Raw genomic sequence first — 27206 nt, 5'->3', positions numbered from 1 at the left:
TGTCCTTTGTCTAATTTACAGGGGCCGTGGGCTTGTGGGGGTTGTGGTCCGCCGCGCTCAGAACAGGGATGCCCTGTTAACAGCCATTTAGGAAAGAGACATGCCCTCCCTTGTGGGTCACTGAAAGATGCCTTAGTGGCTCAGAGTCTGGATTTCACACCGACGCATGTTAGTGGATGGCATTGGCTCATTTTCACTGCTTTTCAGGCGTGAGCACGTGGTCGTGTGAGGAGTGTTTTGTTAGAAGTAAAATGATTCAAGGTGTCTGCCTTGGTTTGGGTTTCCCCGGAAGCCGACCCCGAAGCAAGGGTTTGATATAATTTTTCAGGGGATGTGATCTCAGGAAGTGTCAGCAGGGCAGGGACCGTGAGGCAGCCAACAGGAGGTGGGGTACCTGGTGGGTCAGTGCTTTGGGCTGTGGCAGCTCAGCACTGCCCCTTCCCCACCCCGGGAGTAGGGTGCCTCAATTATTCTGCCTGAGGGTGAGGGCCCTGGGGTATTGATCCACCAACTCCTGTCAATCAGGAGGGAGGGCTGCTCCCAGGGCATTGACTTTGGGAAACAGGAAAGCCTTCAGGAAGCGCTAAGAAGTACAGGTCCAGGCATGGAAATACATGGAAATGGTCAGGGTCACGGGGATGTAGGTGGGGCACCAGTGCCACCTGCCACAGTGCCGTATGTGCTGAGTGTCCTTTTGTCCGAGTTATTTAGCATTTCTTACTCAGAGACTGCAATCCTGGATCAGGTTACAAAAAGCAGAATCAAGCATCACTGTGTAGTTCCTTGTTTAGCATTTAGTTAATTAACTAGTCCAAGAGGCATTTATTGAACATATACTCTGTCCCAGACAGTGTGGTGTGCTGCTAATGGGTGTTAACTAATGACCTTAATTACTGAAATATAATATACCATAATATACGTGGTTGAGCATGTTCTGTGCACACATATGCAGGCACATGCACACATGCACTCAGATATTTATGGTGTCACATCCTAGGAATTAGGAATTACTTGAATTCAGAATCTTTATGAAAATTATGTTCCTCTAGGCATCTTTTTTTTCTACTAAATATCCAAAAATAATTTTTTACTTATCAAATTAAGAAATTACTCCTTGGGAGTTCCTGTTGTGGCGGAGTGGAAACAGATCCGACTAGTGTTCATGGGGAGGTGGGTTTGAACCCTGGCCTCGATCAGTGGGTTAAGGATCTTGTGTTACTATGAGCTGTGGTGTAGGTTGCAGATGGCTTGGATGCCGAGTTGCTGTGGCTGTGGTGTAGGCCGGCAGCTGTAGCTCTGATTTGACTCCTAGCCTGGGTACTTCCATATGCTGCAGGTGCCACCCTAAAAATACAAGAAAAAAAAAAGCCCAAAAACAAAAAACAAAAAACAAAAAAAAAAAAAGAAAAAAGAAATGACTCCTTCCTCATGTAGATGTTCCAAAATACATTAAGGGCAGTGAATAAATGTGCTTAAATGGATTATTGCATCTGCCTAAACAAAAGTATCTGGCAAGGCAGCTCCACATTATTAGAGAAAATTGACGGTGTCATAAATTACATCCCATTATTTCTTTGTTAGTGATAATACAAAGAATACTAAATAGAGTCACCTTTCCTTTCAATTTAGAGCTTTACAAAATCTTGCCTTGAATTCATTTGAAGTTTTGACTTCAAAATATGCTTTCACTGTTCTTTCTAAAAAATGAGTGGAGAACCCATCACACAATTTGGAGATACATATAATTTAAAAGATTAAGGGAGAATGATGGAAACCATTAGCTGGAGCCCAGAATGTGCTATGAATTTGTGTGTATATTATGTTCAACATAACAGCCACTGCAAACCTTTTCTTTTCCCCATTAAGTCTTTTGATTTTTTGGACCAAATCCTTATTTTCAAAGGTGGGGGATATTTTGGGAGAGGAAAGGTCATTTTTATATTGTATTTAATCAATGATCAGAAAATGGATTGGGGACCTGTTCTGTGCCACTCATGGCTCTGGGCACTGGGGGATGGCAGGGGACCCTGGACATGGTTCTGCTCTCACAGTCATGACACTCTGTGGGGGAGGGGGAAGAATTTGCACTGAGTGGCTGGTCCTAACTGCAGATAACTAAGTAAGAGACAATCATGCAGGGACAACACTAGGAAGGAGATCAAACAAGGTGATGTGTTTGAATGATGGGGACTTGGGGGGGGGGAAGTCAAGCGAAGACCCCATGGTTAAGGTGACATGTGATCTGCATGACAAGAAGGGCCAGTTGTGTGAGGATCCAAGCGAAGTGCATTGAAGGCAGCAGGAATGGCCAGTGCAAAAGTCCTGGGGCAGAAACAGACTTGGATTTTTCCAGGAGGAGGAATCAAGGGGGTTGTAGGTGGACCATGGAAGGAGGGGAGGTCAAGGCCAGGTGAGCAATATTTCCTGGCAGTATCACCACAACCTGAAAGCCAGGCTCACGGTGTGAAATTTGGAGCTGCCTGCAGTGCACGTTTTGGGGTTTATTCAGGCTCTTTGCTCTGCACTCTGCCCCCAAGACCCACTTGCTTGTTGTCTCACCTGCTCTTCTCTACTTTTTCTGGTTGGCTCTGTTTCCCTCTGGAGAGGTGCAAAATGAGTTTCATTCCTGGCTTTCCCTCTCCCCAAGGTCTCTGAAAACAAGCACTTAAGTTTTGCTAAAAATTAAACACAGGGACTCAGAGAATTCCTCCCAGTAGCATCATTGACCAGAGAAGCCCAGAATTCTGTCAAGCCCTGAGATACCCGAAGGGCTGGTGCCCCGAATGGCTGGTCCTAACTGCTGTATCAGGGGGTCCTAGCCTCCCCTTCCCTGACTCAGCCTGGAGTCCAGGACCGAGACTTGCCAAAACTGCATCCCCCATCACGAAGCTGTGTCCCAACTCCCCAGCCCCCTGACCCCATTCTCCAAGTGTTCAAGTCCGTGACCAGTAACTGCTGTCAGATCAGCCCCCCTGGACGTTGCTCCCCCAGACCCTCTCACCCTTGTTGCTCAGGTTCAATTCTACCCTCCCAGGTAAGTAGGGCAGGCATCTGTGACTTTCTGCCTTAGGGGTCCTATGGCCACAGTGGTGGAGGCCACACAGAGGCAGGGTTGGGAGTGCTGGGCTGTTCATGCTTGTGGGAGCTGCTCTCAACCAGGATGGAGAGGATCAGTGGCAGAGGACCTGGATCCCTCCCCGCTCCACTGGGACAACGCTGAGGCATGTTCTATATAGTCCCCGGTGGGTCTCAGCTCCAGAAACCCGTGAGGAAACCCACTCATCCCTGTGGCCTGAATGGAACTCCTTCCTTCCCTGTCCCCACTTTCCTGGTCCCCTACATAAAGATGCTTCCTTTCAAATAAGTGACTTGGAGTTCCTGCTGTGGCGAAATGGGATTGGCAGTGTCTCTGAAGCACTGGGTTGCGGATTCGATCCCCGGCCCGGCACAGTGGGTTAAGGATCTGGCATTGCTGCAACTGTGGCTCAGGTCTGATCTCTGGCCCAGGAACTCCATATGCCGCAGGCCAGCCAAAAAAAGACTTGACCTCAACTGCTTGTCTGAGTTGGCTTCTGGGAGGTTCCAACATGAGATAGCTGGTGGGTAAGTGCCCAGCAGCCCCTCCCCCTCCTCAGGTGGCAGCCCTGGTTTTATACTGAGGAGCCGCTTCTCCTGCATGGGTGACCACCCTGATAGGACCATCAGGGCATCCTGCCTTCCTCTGCGTCAGCAAGCAGGTGTCCCAAACTAGAGCTGGCGTTGGGCTGGGAGATCTGAGTCCAGTGAAACCAAGGCTGTAAGCGCCGATTTGGTGCCCTGATGGGGGAGCTCTGATGCAGTCGCCACTGGCTCCCACCCTGCATCCCCACCCCAAGGCTCCCTCCAATCTCTGTCCCTTCCCTGGACTGGTTTAGGGTGGCTTTTCAGGAATTCCTTCAGTTCTGAGAGCCACTCTGCATGCTCTGGACACGTTGCTTCTGTGCTTTCACACTAGACATAGTTGGTCTCTGTTGCTTACAACCCCAGGGATCCCAAAGATTACTGCTGGTGAAGGAGGGTCAGTATGAGGGCGACTTAGGGAGGTTTGGGTTAGGTTGGGTTGACCCCCGAGCAGACCCTGGACAAGGTCTCAGGTGTGGGTGGTTCATCAGAGTGGTGATCACAGGAACTCAGAGTGTCTTAGCGAGCACCTGCCCCTTTGCTCCAAGCCCGCATTTCTACACTCTGGTGCTGGGGTTGGAACTGCTACCTCGTCCCAGCTTTGCCAGTATCTTCCTGGTCAGGAAGAAGGGACAGGCTGGAAGAGGGAGCCAGGCCCTGCTTCTGGTCTGTCTTCATCGCCCAGAAGGGCAATTTCACCCCAGCAGCGGCAGTTCCTTCCTGGAACAGCTGCTGAATCCAGTTCTCAGTTTTCCCAACATTCTCAGAACCAGCCTCACTCCACAGGGACACTTGCATCAGCTAGTTGAGGCCCCTCCTCAAAGGTCTGGGTCTTCTGGGGCCTGCCACTCGCAGTCATGGTGGTACCCCTCCCTGGGGTCCCTCCATGGTCCTATGAGTCACCTTCATTTCATGGCAAGGCTCCCGACTCGCATCGGTATTAGACTGCCTGGTCCCCATGCTACACTAGTGTTTGCTTTTGCCTTTCTGATTAAGAGGGCAATGCTTTTTCTCCTATCCACATTTTTATTATTATGCAGTTTTTTACTTTATAGTCTAAAACCATAAGATGTTGACTATTATCTATAAAAATATTGAACCACGGAGTTCCTGTCTTGGCTCAGCAGTTAGCAAATCCAACTCTGAACCATGAGGTTGCGGGTTCAATACCTGGCCTCACCCAGTGGGTTAAGGCTCTGGCGTTGCCGTGAGCTGTGGTGTAGGTCACAGACGTGGCTCTGATCTGGCATTGCTGTGGCTGTGGTGTAGGCCGGCGGCTACAGCTCTGATTAGACCCCTAACCTGGGCACCTCCATATGCCATGGGTGAGGCCCTAAAAAGACAAAAAAAAAAAAAAAATTGAATCACTATATTGTATACCTGAAACTAATATAATATCATCAGTCAACTATATTTAAAAAAGGATGTTGAGTATTAAATATCAGTCTAATTCAGGGAAAGATTTGAAATTTTTATTTTTTAAAAAGGAACAATACTGTTCATGAAAATAATGCGGGTAATTTAGATTGTAGATGGGCATGAAATGGAAAAAAGGGAACTATTAGTTCAGAAGAATCAAATAGTTTCTCTCCCCCACACATATATCAATATTTATTTATTTATTTTTGGCTGCACTTGCAGCATTTAGAAGTTCCTGGGCCAGGGATTGAACCTGCACCACAGTGGTAACCAGAGCAATAGCAGTGACAATGCCAGATCCTTAACCCACTGAGCCACCAAGGAACTCTTCAATACATCTTGTTATACTCAATTTATAGCGCTTTTTTTGGGATTTTTTTTTTTTTTTTTAGGGCCGCACGCATGGCATATGGAGGTTCCCAGGCTAGGGATTGAATCGGAGTTGTAGCTGCTGGCCTACACCACAGCCACAGCAACGTAGGATCTGAGCTGGGTCTGCAACCTATACCACAGCTCATGGCAATGCTGAATCCTTAACCTACTGAGCGAGGCCACAGCGGCAACTGCTATAGGGTATTCATATTCAGTTCTCTCTGTTAACATCACTGGTGGGGTTTCTGTCCCCTGAATGGGGAGACTGGGCTTGAGACTGGGAAGGGAGGTGCTACTACAGGCAGCATTAACTTGCTGGCCATCACTATGGGCAGCTGGGGCTCCACCCACTGGGAAGAGACCTGGTTGAACATCTTCAAATTGTCCCAACAGCAGGCAAGGAAGTGGAGATATCTGTGGACCAGATCTCACCCTTCCTCAGGTGGGGGTGGCCCCGGGGCACTGAGTCCCTGGCCTTTCTGCCTGTTGTGTATTAGATCCTGAGCGTCTCTGCAGCCAGAGAACACCCCCAGCAGGAAGAGCGTCCGTAGCTTTTAAGGAAACTGTCCACAGCTGACCTCTGGGGCCAGCCAAGGGGACAGAGAAAGGGCAGAGGATGGCACACATTTTCTATAAAAGATTATAGGTTGTACAGCCTCTGTTATAACTACTCAATTCTGCTGTTTTAGGAAGAAAACAGCCACAGAAAATACAAAAGCAAATAGATATGATTGCCTCCAATAAGACTGTATTTACATGGGCATAACACTGTAAATCAATTACACTTTCATAACAATAAATAAATTATTTTTTTTTCTTTTTTTGGCTGCCCCATGGCATATGGAGTTCCTGGGCCAGGGATCGGATCTGAGCCACAACTGCAGCCTACACCGAAGCTGAGGCAACACTGGATCCTTTAACCCACCATGTGCTGTGCCCTGGCGCTGCAGAGATGTGGCAGATCCCAATAAGCCATGGCGGGAACTCCAAAATAAATAAATTAAAAAAAAGAAGACTATATTTACAAAACAAACACTGGGCTGGATTGAGTCCCTGGGATGTGGTTGGCTGGTTCCTGCTGTAGGGCACACACCAACAAGGTCTGCTATAAAATCCAATGTACGTATCAGAAGAACCTCTTATCTGGCATCTCTGCTTGTTTCTTCCTTCCCTTTTCATGTTGGAAAATTCCATTTGGGTCTCTCCTTGACTTGAAGCTTATGTCATGAGAAAGGATCTTCAAGCAACCGTGATAATCAAGTTTATCCTTCAATTTTTGTATGTGGGGTCTGTAGCTGGGATGGTGCTGGTGAGTGAAGGAGCCTGAAAACTCACACGGCATTTGGCACATTGGTGATGAAGAACATCATTCAAGTACCACAATTAGTGCAAATGCTTGGCTCTGATTTCTCGTGTTTGGGTAAAAGAATAAGTGATGCCACACACAAAAAGCCACATGGACTTATGTTTTATTAGAAGAAATAGAGTTTTCGAGTTGACATCTATATTCTGTTAGTAGACACATCTCTGGTCAATACCTCACCAGTCACACCTGCCCGTCACCTGGCTGCTTGTGTGCTTATGATCAGGAGCTTAGCCAGTGGCTCCAGGACATGGGTCAAAAGAGACAAAGATAGATTGCAGCCTTGCCTTCCATCCGGCTTGGAGTAGACCATGGGCGTCCTGCTGGGTGCAAGGTGACATCTTTGAGGGCACCATCAGGGTACCCACACTGGGATTGTGATGGGGGGGAGGTGGCCTGAAGTCTCCATGGTGGGAATCAGTGACAGTTACCATGAGAACTAAGGGAATCCCAGCCGCATTTGGTTGTTCCGGCATCTAAAACGCTGTGGGATGAGATTTCCAATCACCCCCATCCCACCCCAAGCCTCACAGGGCTGAATATTAGGAATCTGGCAGCACAAGGGCTTTATCTCCTGGACTGAGAGCATGTCTCTTGGTCAGTCATGGAGGTTCCCAGGCTAGGGGTTGAACTGGAGCTGTAGCTGCCAGTCTGCGGCAAGGCCACAGCGATGCAGGATCCGAGTCTGTGACCTACAATCACAGCTCACGGCAATGCCAGATCCTTAACCCACTGAGCGAGGCCAGGAATTAAACCTGTATCCTCATGGATGCTAGTCCAGTTTGTAACCTGCTGAGCCTCTTCTAAGTTCTAAGAGGAAAAGGAAACTGGCAGGCTGTCTGGAAGATTTTGCTTCAGGTCAGATTTTGATAGCTGATCCCTTATAAACTCAAATCCAAACTCAACCAGTGTTTTTTGAACCCAAGGAAAGGGGGTGGGCCACTCAGGCACTAGTTGATGAACTTGAACGCAGAGAAGACGTCTTCTTTCCTGGAGATCTAGGTGCTGGTGTTGCTCACGCTGGCCTCCCTCTCTTCTGGTGACAGTGTCCTTGGGCAGCAGAAAATGGCTTCAGGAGGCTGTGTGTGGGCTTGGGATCAGATCATTGGCAGGTGGACGGGGTTTCAAGATGCTCATCTGGGACGGCCTCGCTGTGTATTGAGCTCTCTCCTCAACAGACTTCAGCTCTTCAGAGGCTGGAGTTGCCCTTATTCCAGCCTCTGTGTTGCCCTCTGCTGAACACTGTCAGGTACTGTGGCCAACTTCCACCCTGACTCTCCATCGCCTAAGCTCCCACATGCTGAGTGCCGGCCCCTCCTCCCGGTCTCACTCGCTCCTTCTTTGAACACAGAGGACCACCCAGCAGTTACAACCAAATCCTTTTGGAGGCCAAGGACACACCCTGTGCGCATACTACGTCAAACTCTCGGCATTTTTCTTTTCTTTTCTTTCTTTCTTCCTTTCTTTCTTTCTTTCTTTCTTTCTTTCTTTCTTTCTTTCTTTCTTTCTTTCTTTCTTTCTTTCTTTCTTTCTTTCTTTCTTTCTTTCTTTCTTTCTTTCATCTTTCTTTCTTCCTTCCTTCCTTCCTTCCTTCCTTCCTTCCTTCCTTCCTTCCTTCCTTCCTTCCTTCCTTCCTTTCTTTCTTTCTTTCTTTCTTTCTTTCTTTCTTCTTTTTCTCTTTTATTCCTTTTTTTTTTTTTTTTGTTTTTTAGTCTTTTTGCCTTTTCTAGGGCTGCTTCTGCCACATATGGAGGTTCCCAGGCTAGTGGTCCAATTGGAGCCGTAGCCACTGGCCTACGCCAGAGCCACAGCAACGTGGGATCCAAGCCTCGTCTGCGACCTACACCACAGCTCACGGCAACGCCGGGTCCTTAACCCACTTAGCAAGGCCAGGGATTGAACCCGCCACCTCATGGTTCCTAGTCAGATTCATTTCTGCTGTGCCACGATGGGAACTCCTCTTTTTTTTTCTTTTCTTTCCTTTCTTTCCTTTTTTTTCCCCCCAAACTCCCAGCGTTTTTAAAACCCCTCATTCTCTCCCACAACCAATGTCTGTTATCTCGGCATTTTGATTCTTAGAGATTTCTATCAAATGAGATTCTTTGCATCCAAGAACTTACTCTGGTTTGAGGGCACTGATTCTCCTAATTCACTCAGAATTTCTCTTTCAACATAAGATGCTTGGCTATGTTTCCTAAAGGGTTTTTTTTGTTTGTTTTTTTTTTGTTTTTGTTTTTGTTTTTTTGCTTTTTAGGGCCATACCCAAGGCATATGGAAGTTCCCAGGCTAGAGGTCGAATCAGAGCTGTAAGTTGCCGGCCTATGCCACACCCACAGCAACGCAGGGTTCAAGCCATGTCTATGAACTACACCCCACCTCACAGCAACAATGGATCCCAGACCCACTGAGCGAGGCCAGGGATCGAACCCACATCCTCATGGATACAAATCAGATTCATTTCTGCTGTGCCACAATGGGAACTCCTCTAAAGATTTTGTAGTGTGTGGTTTTCATGTGATTACTCTGACCAGTGAAGGCACTGGTCATATGAAAACCACTCATTAATTTGTAAGTGACAATTATGATGACATACAGTAGTAATTCTGTAAGATAACATAATCTTTGGGAAATCGGCCTTCGAACTTAAGTATTAAAAAGCAATACGTTTTGGTCTGTCACAAGGTCAGACTGGCCCTTACACCTTTCAGTATCTGTTTTCAGCCACAGCCTCTCTTAAGATTTTACTAACTGGGTTTGGTAAGGAGTGTATGATAGGACCAAGTCGAGAACTGTTTTTACAATGAACTATAGTAAATATATTAATATTTTATCAATAACTGTCAAGATTTGCTAGAATAGCATGTGGTTGTATGGAGGGCAGCTGGTTTGTAATATTGTGTATGGAAATGTCCATGAAGAGAGGCTGCCATGTAAATTGGTACCTAAGAATGTGTTTTAAGAGAAGGACAAGCTCTCTCTGAGGCAGATTCCAGTGCTCACCAAGAATCCCATTAGTTGTCCTACATACAGTCTTTTAGTTGCTTTGCATTTAGGCAAAGTCACTGACCAGTACTGGCTATCAATGCATGGTAGGTCAGATGACAACATGGAAGAGTGCAGGAGTCTTCATGGGTTCCCTTCTCCTGCTGCTGATTGTAGCAACCCCATGGCTATGTGATTATAAACCTAAGATTGAAGGTGGAAGCAGCCTGAATCCCTGAGTCACTGCATGGAGGTCTGTGGCCTTGGGGAGACACCCAGATCCTCAGGGAAACTAGTGTAAATGATAAGTAAACCTTTGTTGTGTTAAACCTCTACCAGATAGAGACTGATTGTTAATAGAGTATAACTTAGTCTAGCCTGGTGAATATATTCCAGAATAGTGTTTCTAAAAGATTTTTGACCATGACCGACAATAAGAAATCAATTTTACATTGGGAGCCAATACATGCAGACCCCCCCCCCAAAACACACACACATTCGTGAAACAAATATTTCAGGAAAAAAAAACTTATCATTAAAAGGCATAATCTATCCTTCTATTCCATTCTGTTCTGTTCTGTTCCATTCTATTCTATTCTGTTTTATTCTATTCTATTCCATTCTATTCTATTCTGTTCCAAAATGCTGGTTTTGACTCCTTAAATTTATTTTAGGAGGATATAAATGCTGCTAGGGGGATGTAATCTGAGTTTGAAAAATGCTGCTATAGATCATAGTCTGGGTATGATTTATTTGCTAATTATACATCTTTCAAGCATATTTGTGAAAGCCAGCTTTTTAGATCTCTCTTTGGCAATTTTTATTATCCTCTCCCAGAATGGATGGAAGTGTTTTATGTAATACATATCACATCCCACATAATTTCTGGAAGGTAATGTTTTATTGTTGAATCTCCTAATTTACATCATGTATTTTTAAATTTACTTATAAAATTTTGTCACAAGGAGTAACAATGTTAACTTGATTAATCATTTTTCACTTATTTTCAGTTTTAAAATAAATGACTATAAATAACTCCCTTGCATTAGGACCAGCATATCATAAAAACCTCACTAGCCAGACATATTTTAGTGTTAAGACTGGTGCAAAAAAGGAAATAGAGACCAGACATTTTTTAAATAGCACTATATATATTTTTATGTACTGTATACTCATATCAAAACTTGCCATGTCTATTAAGAAGCTGATAGGTTACTCTCTAATTTCATAAATTATACCATAACGTGAAAATATGGACAACTATTTTATATCTGTGCTGCTATATAAGACACTTAATGCTTATACAGAGAGGTGCAAAATTACAGAAGTGAAGTAATGAGAATTGATGAACATTTCACCTGAATTTCCACTGGCCTTTTTCTTCAGCCAGAAACATCTTGATAGCCTCTGAACATTCTTTTAGAGATGGATATGGTGTCTGTTTCTCCAATAAATACACATACACACATTTTAGGTATATGTGTGTATATACATTTATACAGGTGCATATAAAGATATATACACATATATACACACGTGTATATAGTCTACATATGTATATATATTTCTGTGTGCACTTATACACACATGCACACGTAATGTCCTTTGGTTTATTTTCAGACTGTTAATGTGAAATGAAATTTTGATGATTTCCGTTTATTTTTTCTTTAAATCTAAACAGGTTTAAAAAGACCTTCGCAACATGTAATAAATTTCTTTTAAAAATCACAAACATTATTACATTGTAAAGCCTTACAGAGAGAAGGTCACATGGTGTGAGAGAAGACAGAAATTCATGCCAATGGGGGAAAAAAGGAAAGAAAATGGGTTTTCCAGGTCTCTCTCTTAAAGTTGCCACCTCTGGGAAATGGAACTTCATGCCCTGTGTTGCTGGCTTTAAGGAAAGGAACTCTGGGCTTAGCTATGTGCTCCCCTGTGAAAGGCAAAGATGTAGCCAGAGGGGTCAATCATTCTTGGCAATCAAATCAAACCAACAAATGGGAATGGAGGGCATTGGGATTGGGAATGAAGAGCCAATCCTTGAGTAGGAACACAAAGTGTCAGCTGCTCAGGAAGCATTTCCATTTAATAATGAGATGGTGTCTTTTGGGGAGTGACAGGGGACAGGGATGTGTCACCTTTGGGTTGCAGACTAAATGGATCCCCTCCTGGACTGCTCAGCTGGCAAGACGGTAACTGAATGCTTTCCCTAGAGGTCTTCCTTCAGGCTTCAAGCTGGGGGATGAGCTGACGTCCTCCTTCCCGCCCCGAAGAGGCTCTGTACAAATGGGGGTGCATAGGAAGATGGCTGCTCACCCCATCAAACTCCCCTGCCCCCCCTCACACACCTCTTCAAGCACAGAGGCCATTTGCCTAACTCATCAAAGAAATCACAACACGAAGGAGTAAGGTGTTTCCCTCCAATCATGCTTTGGAAAAAAAAAGCCCAAGCAGACATGTGGAAGCTGCTGCAGACACTCCCCTCGATTCTCATGTCCATCAGATTAAGAAGCCCCAGAGTGACCCAGGAAGAGGAACATTTCTCAGTTAAAAATTGCTAACCTACTCTTCCCCAGCCTTGTTGCCTGTCCTGCCTTGCCTTTTTGCTTTGGGATTGCTATGGCAGGGACCCTGGGAAACTAGGGCTGGGGGTCAACACAAAACACATTGAGAATAGTTTGGGCATCTCTAGCAGGTTTTGCCATCACTCAGAGTAGCAGCTGGTGAACAAACATCCAGGCTCCTTAGATCTTATATCTATCCCACTGGCTGAGTGGGATGAGCTATGACCTTGATGTTGGCATTAAGATGTCCAAGGCTCATGCTTCTGGACTCTCTCCACCCCGCCTGGTAATTACAGCTCTCATGCATGGCATCTTTCAATTCACTCCACCTTCAACTACGTCCCTGAAAAAAATCTCGTTAAATCAAAACATCTTTCCCCAAAGGATTTACAGCATCTGTGGTTTAAGAGGCTTGGAGGTCACCCTCAGACATAATCTTAGATTATGCTTTTAGATCACAGGTCCTCAGTTGAGACCATGAATAAACGGTCCTTGGAGTCACCGTGTGTGGCTTTTAAAAGGCATTCTCTCCTCCTCTCTTCTAGGAAAGAAGTTGAGGGGTAAGCTGTCCCAGGTTGGTTGGCAGGAAATCCCCTACCTGAATGACAGAAATAAAGAACTTGGAGTCACACATGGGACAGAGGTGTGGGTGGGAACACTGTATTTGGGGCACAGAATAAAAAAGCTTGCTTTCATGGTAATGAAAATAATCACCGACAGTGAGCGAAGCGGCGGATCAGGAATCGTGGGTCGGGGGACAGTGATTGCGAGGCGATGGGTGGGATGTGGAGCGAGGACAGAGGCAGAGTCGGGCAGGGCGGCGGCGGCGGCCAGGAGGTGGCGCTAGTGCTTGCCCAGGATGCTCTTCAGGCTTCTCTCCACTGCTTCGTCCAGCTCTTCCTCCAGCTCCTCCTTCTTGGACATGGCCAGCTTGGACTGGTAATCCCTCACCACCTGGTCGATGTAAGGGGCGCTCTGCGTGCCGTGCAGCATCAGCGTCCACTCCTTCAGCACCCCCTTCTGGGGTGCGCTCCCCACAAAGCCTAGCTCCAGGGTCCAGGTGCCTCGGGCATCCTCCCCCCACGTGTGGGTGGTCATGAAAGGCCACTTGTCGAAGCCCACCTTGGAGTCGTCGTCCCTCGGGCGCCGGCTCAGCAGGATGGACTTGGTGCCCATGGGGGATGTCATGTTAATGTTTAGGTCTCCTCTCCGGGTCGCATTGACCGTGATGACAGCTTGGACGTGCTCCAGGTAGCGGACGAAATTTTCCTTCCCCTCACATGCATCGGTGGTGAGCGTCAGCACCAGCTTGCCAGTGGATGGTATTTTTCTGAGGGCAAAGTAATGGGGAGACACAGTTAGGGATGGCACGCTACCTAGGGGTTTTGAAGGCAGCTTTGGGGAGTGGGAAGAGCAGGGGCTTTGGGGTAACTTCTTCCATCAGCTCTGTGAACCTGAGCAAGTCACCTACACTCTTTGAACCTTCTGTGTGGAAGGGGGCTGGAGCAGATGTGGTTGACACTCTTCCCATTTCTCTTGAGAAACTTCCAGCCTCATCTTCAGCTGAGGTTCCTGTGGACCTGACTGCATCCCATCTCAGGTATCAGCATCTCCCAGCTTCCCTCCTGGAGCTCTTCCCTGGAGCATCCATGGGAGCTTCCTTTGTGCAGGCATTAACCCTGCAGGGAAAACCCTCTACCAATGATTAACATAAGGTGGTGGGTAACTGTACCTTGGCTTCCTTGATCTCAGTGGGGGCAAATCAATGGCCCTAGTAGGATTGAGCCTAGTGGCCCGTGGTGGCAGTGACCCACCGATGCATCATCATTGCCTTCTTTTTTTTTTGGTCTTGGGCCACTCTCGCTGCATATGGAGGTTCCCAGGCTAGGGGTCCAATTGGAGCTGTAGCTGCCAAACCTATGCCAGAGCCACAGCAAAGCGGGATCCCAGCAACGCCTGCAAACTACACCACAGCTCACGGCAACACCGGATCCTTAACCCACTGAGCAAGGCCAGGGATCGAACCCGCAACCTCATGGTTCCCAGTCGGATTTGTTAACCACTGAGCCATGACAGGAACTCCCATCAGTGCCTTCTTTATTGGATTGCTTCCTCTTCCCTGTCTGCCCCTCCATCTCTACCACACTTGTGTTTCCTGAGATCATCCCTAAAAATTGTCAGCATTCAAGTCCCATTAGGGTCTACTTATGGGGCAACCCATTTTGTGACAGGGGTGCATATGCCTTTCTTTAAAAGTACCAAGTATATCCTGATAAAGATAAATTATTGCTAATGTGATTGCTTTTACGATCATAAAAAAAGTGAACTTGGGTTGATTACTCCTAGTGAAGAACAGTCCTTTGAAAAATCACGGAAATCTGGGGGACTCTTCAGTCATAGAGTTGGATCCCCATAGAGGGTCGGTATGAACTCCTTAGCTGTCTTTCCATACGGCTGATCTCCTTTCTGGAGACAGCCTCCTGTGGAGGTGAGAGGCTCAAAGTTCTTGCTCCAGAAACATAATAAAGGAAATTACATCTCAGGATCCCACTGGGATAATGGCAGGACTCCAGACCTATATGGGTTAGAATTCTGTTTTCTGCTTATTGGTCTATGCTTATTGCTTCTATGCTCTATGGTTAGGAGAGCTTGGGCAAATTACTTAAATACTTGAAGTCTGACTGTCATTGTGGGTGGTGGGAAAATGAGGACAGGAGTTCCTATTGTGGCTCAGCGGGTTAAGAACCGAGAATGCAGGTTCGAACCCTGGCCTTGCTCAGTGAGTTAAAGATCTGAAGTTACTGCAAGCAATGAACCTGAGTGGGCTTGCTGGAGCTTCTCTGCAGCTCACTGATAAAGATGATACACTCCTGAGAAACTTAAACATATACATATAAGCGGTTTCATGGAGGGTTGCTGTGTGTGCTCTGAACAATACGGCCATTAGCTACAGAGATCCAGTGATGTGGTGGAGGTGGGGTCCTAAGCACCAGGCTCTGGAAAGTCATCCAATTCGACGGAGAGCAGGGCTTAGGCCATTTTTGGATATATAGATATGGCAAGCTAATACCTGGATCTCTCAAAGAAGATGCCATTTATCTAGAAGAGGGTCAGAAACATAACAAGCTACCCGATACATGATTAGTGATCATTTGGGCTCCAGCCTGCAGGCAGAGAGCTGTGTGGGGTAGACTGAAGGTCCAGTTGTGGACAAGGCCTGTGAACAGTCTGAGCTCATTTTCCTTACCTGTACAGTGGAGATGTTACTTCCTACCTTGAAGAGTTGTTGTGAAGATAAAATATATACACACATTTATATATACTGTACCTTACCAATGTCTAGACCAGTGCTGGCCAATAGAACTTTCTGTAGTTGTTCCCTGGTGGCTCAGTGGGTTGGGGATCCAGCATTGCATTTCTGTGGCTCAGGTTGCTGCTGTGGCATAGGTAAAAATCCCTGGTCTGAGAACTTCCACATACTGCAGGCATGGCCAACCACTCCCCAACTACCCCCCCCAAAACAAACAATAAAAGAACTTTCTGCAATGATGGAAATGTCCTATATCTGTGTTAATACAGTAGCCCCTGGCCACATGTGGCTATTGGGCACTAAAAATGTGCTGAGTATGAGTGAGAAACTGAATTTTGAGTTGATCAAATGTAATTTTAGTGATTAATTTAAATTTAATTTTATTAAATAGCAACGTGTGGCTAGTTACTTCTGTGTTGGATGGCACAGATCTAATCATTGGCATATGTTTAATTTGAACCTGTTAATGACACCACCATCACCGAGAAAATCTCTTGGGCTTTGTTTCAAGCACATTCTGTTTTTGCTACGGCTCACAGGCTATAGGAAAAACAGCTGGGGAAACCGAAGTCCTATTATGCAGGTTTTCTGGCCACTTTGCTAGAGGTTTCTTGAATGTCCAGAGCCTTAGCTTTGAGTGAAATGCCACAGTCTATCATTGAATTTCTACACAAAGAAGCAGGCAGTTCCAAAAAAGATACATGCACCTCTATATTCACTGCAGAACTATTAACAATAGCCAAACCATGGAGACAACCTAAATGTCTATTGACAGATGAATGGATTAAGAAGATGTGGTACATATACACAATGGAATACTACTCAGCCATAAAAGAGAACAAAATTATGTCACTTGCAGCGACATGGATGGAACTAGAGATTCTTATATTAAGTGAAGTAAGTCAGAAAGAGATAGACAAATACCATGTGATATCACTTATATCTGGAATCTAATATACGACACAAAATAAACCTATCTATAGAAAAGAATCAAACTCATGGACATGGAGAACAGACTTGTGGTTGCCAAGGGGGAAGGGGGAGGGAGTGGGATAGGAAGCGGGAGGGAGTGGGATAGGAAGCGGGAGGGAGTGGGATGGGAAGGGGGAGGGAGTGGGATGGACTGGGAGTTTGGGGTTAGTAGATGCAAACTATTGCATTTGGACTGGATAGACAATAAGGTCCTGCTGTATAGCCCAGGAAACTATACCCAATCACTTGTGATGGAACATGATGGAGGCTAATATAAGAAAAAGAATGTATATATATGTGTGACTGGGTCACTATACTATACAACAGAAATTGACAGAACATTGTAAATCAACTATAATAAAAAAATTAAAAAAGAAAAAGAAAAGCAGGCAGGTTCAGGAAGGATGCTTTCCTTTCAGAGTTGAGTCTCAGGGGCTCTGGAACTCTCTGAGAATGACACCTGGAGGCAACAGAGGATGTTGGCAGAGCTCAGAGCGGGAAGAGGGACCTTGGCTCTGAGACTTGTCTTGAGTTTGAGTCCTTTTTCCTATCTTCTTTTTTTTTTTCTTTTTAGGGCCATACCATCGTATGGAAGTTCCCAGGCTAGGGGTCGAATCGGAGCTATAGCTGGCAGCCTGCACCACAGCCACAGCAATGCCGGATCGGAGCCATGTCTGCGACCTACACCACAGCTCATGGCAACACAAAATCCTTAACCACTGAATGAGGCCAGGGATTGAACCTCATCCTCATGGATACTAGTTGGATTCATTTCTGCTGAGCTATGACGGGAACTCCCCCTTTTTCCTATCTTGTAGGACAGACCACCTTGAAGATTCAAGAAGGAAATCCACAAGCCAACTCCCAGAGACTGTTATCCTGAGTAATAGCCATTCTGGGTAATATGAAGCATCATTAATCATTTGTCACATGCAATGGTCAGTATTTTTTTTGGGGGGGAGCAACACTCACGGCATACAGGCATATGGAAGTTCCCAGGCCAGGGGTTGAATTGGAGCTGCAGTTGCTTGCCTGCCCCACAGCCACAGCAACATGGGATCCAAGCCACATCTGAGACCTACACCATGGCTGATGGCAATGCCAGATCCTTAATCCACTGAGCGGGGTCAGGGATTGAACCGATGTCCTCATGGATACTAGTTGGGCTCGTTACTGCTGAGCCACAGTGGGAACTCCACAATGGTCACTGTTGCCATAAGGATTCAGAACACAAGCTTATCCTTTTTAAGTCCCCATTTGTATCCAGTGCACTCAGGGCACTTTACAAGTCAATTCATGGAAGCTCTGACAGAGAAGTGACATTTGCTTCCCTGGAGGGAAACTGAAACAATTTCTTTGAATGCCTAAGAATCAGAGATGGGATGGTCGCTGGAGCTGGGAATCCGATCCATAGCCCCACCATGCAGTGGGGTTTCTGTAAATGAACATGGTTCCTCATACAAGAAATACATTATTCCACAGAATAAGAGATTATTCTATCGTTTATGATAGAAGAAGAGAGACTTGGATTGGACCAAACCATGGCTGAGTGGGTGTCCCTGGCTGATGGTGCCTCGGCTGGATTCCCTACACAGATGCTTGAGCTGTGGCTGCTAAAGGCTCTCAGCTGTCCCTTTTCTCTGCAGAATTGCCCTCCAGCACTGGGAGTTGCTTTGTCTGGGAGGTCAGGCACGGATGCTTGCCTGATATGTGATATATCAGGTCAGTGCCCTTGCCTCAAAGTGGGGACATCTGTGTGGTACCAGTGATGCTCCAGAGCCCCTGGTGGATCTGGCATCAGGCCACACCTGGATGTCAGCAGATGCCACATCTGGGTCAGCTGCTTCCTAAACCCCTCACTCCCTTATGGTTCTTCCTGAAAAGCCCTCTCTCAATAAACCACACGCACACGAACTCTTCTCAGGATCTGTTTCCTGACAACCCTAACCAAGACTGGTATTATCTGTCCCTAGAGAGTGGAGTGGGAAGGAAATAACCAGATCCTTCTGCTCTGTGGTGGAGGCCTGTAGGCTGGTCATGTTGATTGTGCAAACATGGCTTTCATTCCACTGTGTGGGTTCAGTCACTCCCCCTTACTTATTTTGCATTCTTTGCCCTGGGTTAAAAAGAAAAACAAAAAAAACCTTGAGAAGTTGCTGTGGTGACAGACCTAGGCTGGGGACAGCCCCACCACACAACACACAGGTTTGCTCTGCTCACGGCACATGGCTGGTCCAGTGCAGACGGTCATAGCCAGTTCTACTTTTTCCTTTTATTTTAGTCAAGCATCATTTACTGACTCTCCTGATAAAGTCTCTTTAGAAAATTTCTTTTCCAATTGACTGCTTCTCTGGGGAGATTAAAGCAGAGGAAACTCATACGTCTGACAGTGGCCTCTCACGTGCTCAGAGGCAGCCTTGCACGCATATCATAGAAAGTGGCAGTTGCCAAGGCTGGGGATCCCTCCCAGACCTGGGGAGATTGGCTTCCTGAGTGCTGCCCTCAGACCTCCCTGTCCACCTCTGAGCTCTCCAACAAGTACATCTGCCCCAGATCGCACTCATCTGCATCTGAGAACAAGTTCAGGCGTGGGGTGGGTGAGGGGGCAACAAGGCTGGGTCTCCCTCTCCCCCATTTCCCTGACTGGTCTGGGGGTCCTAGTGCTACTGTCAAGACACCTTCCTTGTACCCAGGTGATCCTGGCTGAATAGTCATTCATTCATTCCAAAAACAGTGATCATGTGACTACTAAGTGCTAGGCACTGTTCTAGACCCTGAGGACACACTAGCAAACCAGACAGACTAGGTCAACGTCATATAATGAAAAAGCCTAAGGTCTGGATTCAGACAGGCATTGTTTCAGGTGCTGGCCTGCACTTTGGGACCTTGAGCACATTTCTCGTTGCTCTCGGCGTCTCAGCTTCCTTCCCTGTAAGAAGTAAAGGTGATAACACATGGCTCTGGGCTAATGAGGATTAGATACAATGTATGTAAAAGGCCTCACAGTGTGACAGGCACATAGTAGGTGCTTCTCCCTGAGGTGCAATACGGGACCAATGTGTCGTTACTTCTGCAAAGTATTCAGGTATTCAAAGAATTGAGGCACACCCTCAACCACAGGTGGCTATGATGCTTATGTGTTTGTAAAGTGTACAACCCATACCAGGGACCCAATAAAAGTTCCTTCCTCACTTATGCTTACAGCCTCTGTGATCTTGACCGAGTTCACCAACCTGATTGAACCCCAGTAAAGCCTGTTGTCCTGAGCTGAGGTTACAAGAATAGAAAAGACATTACGCACAGGGTGGCTTCAGGAAAACCTGCAGGAACTCTGCAGAACAGCTAGTTTTGTGAAAGCCCATCACATGGTGCTTGTGCAGCTCTGTTTTAAAAGAGGGCTTGGGGAGTTCCTGTCATGGCTTAATAGTAATGAATTCGACAAGTATTCAAGAAGATGCAGGTTTAAGCCCTGTCCTCACTCAGTGGGTTAAGGATCCTGCATTGTCTTGAGCTGTGGTGTAGGTCACAGACATGGCTCTGATCCGGCATTGCTGTGGCTGTGGTGTACGCCGGCAGCTGTAGCTCCGATTGAACCGGGGACCTTAGCCGGGGACCTTCCATATGCCAGGGGTGCAACCCTAAAAAGACAAAAATAAATAAATAAATAAATAAATAAATAAATGAGGGCTTGGGCTAAAGCTTTGCTTCCTGTGTCGTATTGCTGGGAGCTGCTCGTTATGAGAACATAGACTGGTCCATGGAATGATACACATGGCTCTGCAGCATCCTCTCGATGCCATTTTCTGGAAGCTCAAAGAGTAGACAGTAAGGATGATGCCCTGTGGGAGGATGTGGTAGGTCACAAGGATACACAACTTTGGCCCTGCCCAGGGCATGTGGAAGTTCCCAGGCCAGGGATTGAACCCATGCCACAGCAGTGACAATGCCAGATCCTTAACCAGCTGAGCTACCAGGGAACTCCAGGATATACAGTTTTGAAATCATGTAAGAAGCAAGTAATTACTGTATCCAAAATTCTGGGAGATCATTATCTTTCTTTTGTCTACCTGTGTGAAGTAGGAGGGTGTAAAGTCAAGGAGGAGGAGAGGAAGATTATGTTTTTTAAAAATTGGCCATACCTGCAGCATATGGAAGTTCCTGGGCTAGGGATAGGATCAGAGCTGCAGCTGAGGCCTATGCCATGGCCATAGCAGCCCATGCTGCAGCTCATGGCATTGCCAGATCCTTAACCCATCAAGCGAGGGCAGGACACTGTGACTGTTTTGGGTTCTTAACCCAATAAGTCTCACTAGGAACTCCCCAAAGTTACATTTGTTGAGTGCCTTCTCCATGCCAGCTTTATGCTTATCTCACCAAAACCTCCCAGCAGCTTGGGGAGGAAAGAGATATTGGCTCTGTTTTACTGGGGAGGAAAGAGAAAAGAAGCTTTTGTTTTGGGGCCATAAAGACAGAATTGAGGAGGTATAAGAATTCAGATGGAAAAAACCCTACATATTATCTTCACTGACTTCTAAGGTGAACGTAGCTCTTCCTTTGATTTTGAAAGCAGACTATGTATCACAGTGGCATTGGCACTTCCTCAGAGCTTGTCATCAAAGAGCTCAGAGATTTGCATATCCCATTACAATCAGTGAGGGTGTCTTGAAAGTAGCATTTAGGTCACTGTCACTGTGCTGAAATTATCATGGCCATTAGACTTGCCACCAGGAGTTTTTTAACTTAATGTGTTGATAAAAGAAAGGACATAATTACTTCATCACATATTTTTTAAAAACAAAATTTTAGAACTAGTTTTCAATAGAATTGACTTCCTTTGTAGTCCTATGTTTTTTATCTTAATGCACTTAAAAATATGATCCTGCCCCATCAAAAAAGGGGCAGAAGATCTAAACAGACAGTTCTCCAAAGAAGACATACGGATGGCCGAGAAACACATGAAAAGATGTTCAACATCACTCATGATTAGAGAAATGCAAATCAAAACCACTCTGAGGTATCACCTTATACCAGCCAGAATGGCCATCATCCAAAAGTCTACAAACAATAAGTGCTGGAGAGGGTGTGGAGAAAAAGGAACCCTAGTACACTGTTGGTGGGATTGTAAATGGGTGCACCCACTGTGGAAAGCAGTATGGAGATTCCTCAGAAAACTAAACATAGAACTACCATTTGATCCAGCAATCCCACTCCTGGGCATCTATCCAGAGAAAACCATGACTCTCAAAGACACATGTACTCCAGTGTTCATTTCAGCACTATTTACAATAGCCAAAACATGGAAACAACCTAAATGTCCATCGACAGAGGAGTGGATCAAGAAGATGTGGTACATATGCACAATGGAATATTACTCAGCCATTAAAAAGAACGAAATATTGGCATTTTTTGCAACATGGATGGACCTAGAAACTATCATGCTAAGTGAAGTCAGCCATACAATGAGACACCAACATCAAATGCTTTCACTGAAATGTGGAATCTGAAAAAAGGACAGACTGAACTTCTTTGCAGAACAGATGCTGTCTCATAGACATTGAAAAACTTATGGTCTCTGGAGGAGACAGTTTGGGGGGTGGGGGGATGTTCTTGGGCTGTGGGATGGAAATCCTGTGAAATCAGATTTTTACGACCATTATACAACTACAGATGTGAGAAATTCATTTGAGTAATTTAAAATGAATAAATAAATAAATAGTAAAAAAAATATGATCTTGTGGGTTGTCTTTTCATTTTTTTTATGGTTTGCTTTGCTATGCAAAAGCTTTGGAATTTAATTAGGTCCCATTGGTTTATTTTTGTTTTTATTGTCTGGATTAAGAAGATGTGGTACATATACACAATGGAATACTACTTAGCCATAAAAAGAATGAAATAATGCCATTTGCAGCAATATGGATGCAACTAGAGATTGTCACACTAAGTGAAGTAAGTCAGAAAGAGAAAGACAAATCCTATATAATCTCACTTATATGTGGAATCTAAACAACGGCACAAATGAACCTATCTACAAAACAGAAACAGAGCCACAGACATAGAGAATAACTTGTGGCTGCCAAGGGGGAGAGTGGAGGGAGTGGAATGCACTGGGAGTTTGGGGTTAAGAGATGCAAACTATTACATTTAGAATGGATAAGCAATGAGCTCCTGCTGTACAGCACAGGGAACTGTATCTAGTCTCTTGGGATAGACCATGATGGAAGGTAATATAAGAAAGGGAATATGTATGTATAACTGGATCACTTTGCTGTACAGGGGAAATTGGCACAACATTGTAAACACCTTAATAAAAAGAAAATTTAAAAAATGAAAAAAAGAAATGATCCTGAGATGGAATCCACAAACTTCACTATCCTATCCAAAGGGCCAGGGTACAAAGGTTGAGAATTGCTAAAGGAGAGGTTCAGGGAAGTCAAAAGAATTGTCAGTTGGGTGCAATCCGGGTCTGGATCACTGACTACAAAGGCTTCAGGGAATCCAGGACCAAGTGGGTGTGGTGGTAGGAAGGATGTACCGGGAGAAGGTCTGACTCTGGCCATGTTTGGATGACCAACAGAAATAAGGCTGGGTTGGGGGTGATTAAAGAGAAAGAGTTCACCACCCCTTAAATGACATAAATCACAGGTGTACTCTCTCAGTGGAATACCACACAGCAAGGAGAACGAGTGAGCCATTACTACAGCCAAGAATTGAATAAATCTCATAAACATAGCGGTGGGGAAAAGACACTGGACATAAAAGCATTCATGCCATGTGATTCTAGTTAGACAAGGTCTAAGAAGTAGCAAAGGTGGATCTATGGGAACCAGAATGAAAATGATGGTTGTCTACAGAAGGCGGGGATTAAATGGAAGGGGGCATGAAGAATTTTTGGAGGTGATGGAATATTCTCTCACTGGACAGGGTGATGGCAACTCAGGTATATACATTTACCCAAACTCAAATAATATTTAGGTTCTGTGCATTTCACTGCATGTAAATAGTACTGTGATTAAAAATAATGACAAGAATTGCTATTTTCATCTTTCTGATGGACCTAGGAGGAGGGAAATCAAATAAGGAGGGATCCTTAGCATCCAGTCCTCTTACTGGGATGGGAAATTGGAAGGGAAGTATGCACACGTGACCAGCCCAGTGTGCGGACCTCCTCATTTAGATCCCTCCAAATGGCTCTCTACCTCCCTCAGAATTGAATCAAGTCCTTATGCTGCCCTACAAGCAGATGCATAAAGAAATTGTGCTGTAGGGACACAACAGAACATTATTTAGCAATGAGACTAAATGGACCTCAAGTATACACTCAACGCGGTTGACTCATCCTAAACAAAATCATCTCTTTAGAAAGGAGAACACAGTGTGTGGGTCCACGTATATTAAACAAAAAATAGGCAAAATAATCCATGGAGTTAGGAGAATAGTAGTGACTCTTGAGGAGACGGTGATGGAGGGGGACACAGAGGACCTTCTGGGATATTAATCGTGGTGGTAACTAATGTGGAAGCTGGTTACTCTGGTTGATCTTTGCACTTAGAGGTAATGGCATAAGCCGAAAAACCAAAAATCTCACACCCAAAGGGGGGGTTCTGAGTTATCCAGTTGAGTCCTGTGTAAATGATGCCCCCAGAGTTGTGCCATCCTAATGCTCTGCCTGAAAGCTGGCTGTCCCTGCATCAAATCCAGAGCATCTCAGGTTGACACATGGAGAGAGCCTGATATGGTCACCAATGCAATGGCGCCATCTCTGGGGTATTTTCCATTAGCAGCAGCAGCACTGCTGCCTCCACTTACTCAGGGTCCTGTACGGAGCCTCCCACACAGTGGAATCTCTCAGGCACGGTTTTCCAGTCTTTAGCCATTTTCACCATGGCCCCTGCGTCAAGGACTCCATAGCCAAAGAGGTGATTAAACTCTAGGCCGACTCCGTTTCTCCGCCACTGATGGACCTCATCATGAAGTTGGTTCCGTTTGGAAGTGAGCACGGTCAGATGCTGCATGTCTCTCCAGGTCAGACCCAGGCTGGTATCAGAGGCAGAGAGTTTGAGAACAAGGGCAAGGGAGAAGGAGAGGGGCAGGAGAGAGGGAGAGAGACACAATGACTAAGGTATGATATAGACCCCTGGTAAGTTTTTGAAATGTCTGTGAACCCTTAAGTCAAGGGAGGCTTTCCATGCACTATTTAGAATATAGATAGAGATATATGTCAATTAAAAAATCTTGCCTTTCTTACTTAAATGTATTTCAAATAGGAAATCTAACACACACTAGAGTGGCTAAAATGATAAAGACTGACAATACCAAGTGTTGATAAAGATATGGAGCAACTGGGTACTCTGCTGTTGGGAGTGCAATTTATTGCAGACACTTGGGAAAACAGTTTGGCTCTGTCTTGAGCAGGGACAGTGTGGGGATCTTGGGAAAAGCAGTGTGAAGCTCAGGGTGAGACTGGCCTTGCCTGGCTGGAAGGGCTGTTTCCTAAGCCACTTAAAGCTGGTCCTGGCAAGTGAATTTTTGCCAATGAATGATTGGTAGAATCCTATCTCCTACAGAACCCTGCACTCACCAAAACTTACAGTTGGCTTACTAACTGCCCACTGGTACAAAATACTGACTTTTTTTTTTTCTTTTTGAACTCCCTATTTGTGAGGCTGTTGTCTTTCAGAGTTCTCCTATTTATAGCATCAAATTCTTCAGAAACTATTTCACATTTTTCTCCTAATAATAAAGACATCAGAGCAAATTTAAGGAGAGAACAGTGACAAAACATTTCCCAAGCCTCCTTTGCAGTCTGGGGGTGGTCATGTGACAATTCCGGCCAATAAGAAATTAAGTTCTGGTCAATAGGAAATAAGTCACTGGGTGACTTTTTGGAAAAACTTTTACATAGGATTGACTCAGCTAGTGGGTTTCTTTTTTCCCCTTTCTCTTCCTCTTTTCCTGCCTGAAATGTAAACATGATGGCAGGAGCTCCAGCAGCATCTAGATAACATGGAGATAGAAGAGCAGAAATCTAGAAAGAGACGGAGGATCTGCTTTGCTGCAGCAGCCCTGTATTAGCCCTGGGCTCCTTATCTTTCACATGGCAGAAAAATAAACCCCTGTCTCAATTTAGCTATTGCTTTTGGATTCCATGTTTTCAGTCTTGACCTATTACCAGCACCTAATCAGAGACAGAGTCTCATGTTCGCATTTCACAGAATAGTGCCCTGAGCCACAGCTTTATTCCTGGATGACAGACAGCCCAGTCCACAGGCCAGCAATGAGCTGGCTGCTCTTGCAGACCCTAAAAAAGGAGTCAAAAAGACAGACTCCTGGGCCATTCACCCCGAAGGATTTGTATTCGGTGACTCTTGGCTGAGACTTGGGAATCTATCATTTTCAAAACTCCTCCGAGTGCTCAGCTTCACTAGTTATCAGGGAAATGTAAATCAAAACTTCAGTGCAATTCCACTGAATACTGATAAGAATGGCTAAAGCACAGAAGACAGATAATACTAAATGTTATCAAGGATGTGGAACTACTGTGATTCTCATACATTGCTAGAGGGAGTGTCAGCGATGCACCAGCTTTGGAAAACTGCAGACCTGCACGTATATTCAGCTTTTTGACTCCCTCCTATAGTTCAAACAGAAATGTGTCCACATCTTCATAAAAGACATGCACAACCCTGCTCATAGCAATGTTACTCATAATAGCCCCAATGTGGAAACAACCCAAATAGCCATTTGTACAATGGAGTTGTATTCAATGATGGGTATGAACAACACTTAACCATACACAACAGCACGGAGGAAGTACTCAGATATAATGTTGAACAAAAGAGCACATCCTGGTCCTTAGGTAATGGTCTGTTTCTTGATTTTGTTGCTGATTACATGAATCTGTTTAGTTTATAAGTCTTTGAACTGTATTTAATATTTGTGCACTTTTCTCTGTGTCTATCACACTTTGATAGAGCTTACTTGGAAAAAATCCATCCCTTGTAAGGTTGCTTTTGGAAACACTTCTTTTTTTGATCTTTTTAGGGCTGCACCCAGGGCATATGGAGGTTCCCAGGCTAGAGGTCCAATCGGCGCTGTAGCTGTCAGCCTACATCAGAGCCACAGCAATGCCAGGTCGGAGCCTCATCTGTGAACTACACCACAGTTCACAGCAAGCCGGATCCTTAACCCACTGAGAGGCTAGGGATCAAACCTGCATCCTCATGGATACTAATTAGATTCGTTACTGCTGAACCACAACAGGAAGTCCAGAAACTAGGACTGGGCAGAGATTTAGACTAGATCATTGTTTACTACATTCAAGCTGCTTTGGAAAATTTTCTTGTTGGACCTCTGGTTGGGGAACCATCCTGAACTCCTGCCGCATCTGTCACCAAGGACTCTGTTGCCTCAAGATAAAGAGAGTTGAGGGACTTCCCATTGCGGCTCAGCAGTAATGAACCCAACTAGTATCCATGAGGATGCGGGTTCAATCCCTGACATCAGCCAGTGGGTTAAGGATCTGGCGTTGCTGTGAGCTGTAGTGTAGGTTGCAGATGTGGCTCTG

At 45.4% G+C, this 27206-nt stretch overlaps 1 protein-coding gene across 1 annotated transcript in view; it reads right to left on the bottom strand.

The window, feature by feature from the left end:
* Window positions 1-13004: 13004 nt before the first annotated feature.
* Window positions 13005-27206, bottom strand: part of PCSK2 (proprotein convertase subtilisin/kexin type 2) — a 239841-nt gene continuing 225639 nt past the window's right edge. The window contains 2 exon segments of the mRNA NM_001004044.1: window positions 13005-13690; window positions 24449-24676. Coding sequence (NP_001004044.1) covers window positions 13204-13690; window positions 24449-24676 — 715 coding nt within the window. The 3' untranslated portion in view covers window positions 13005-13203.

This window comes from Sus scrofa, chromosome 17 (genome assembly GCF_054392235.1).
Source record: "Sus scrofa isolate SSC_HxYL_T2T_F1_AM1 chromosome 17, Sscrofa_HxYL_maternal_Yorkshire_Landrace_v2.0, whole genome shotgun sequence".
In the NCBI taxonomy this organism is placed as follows: Eukaryota; Metazoa; Chordata; class Mammalia; order Artiodactyla; family Suidae; genus Sus; species Sus scrofa.
Note: the sequence above shows the minus strand (reverse complement) of the source record. Positions and strands in the feature narration are given on the sequence as shown.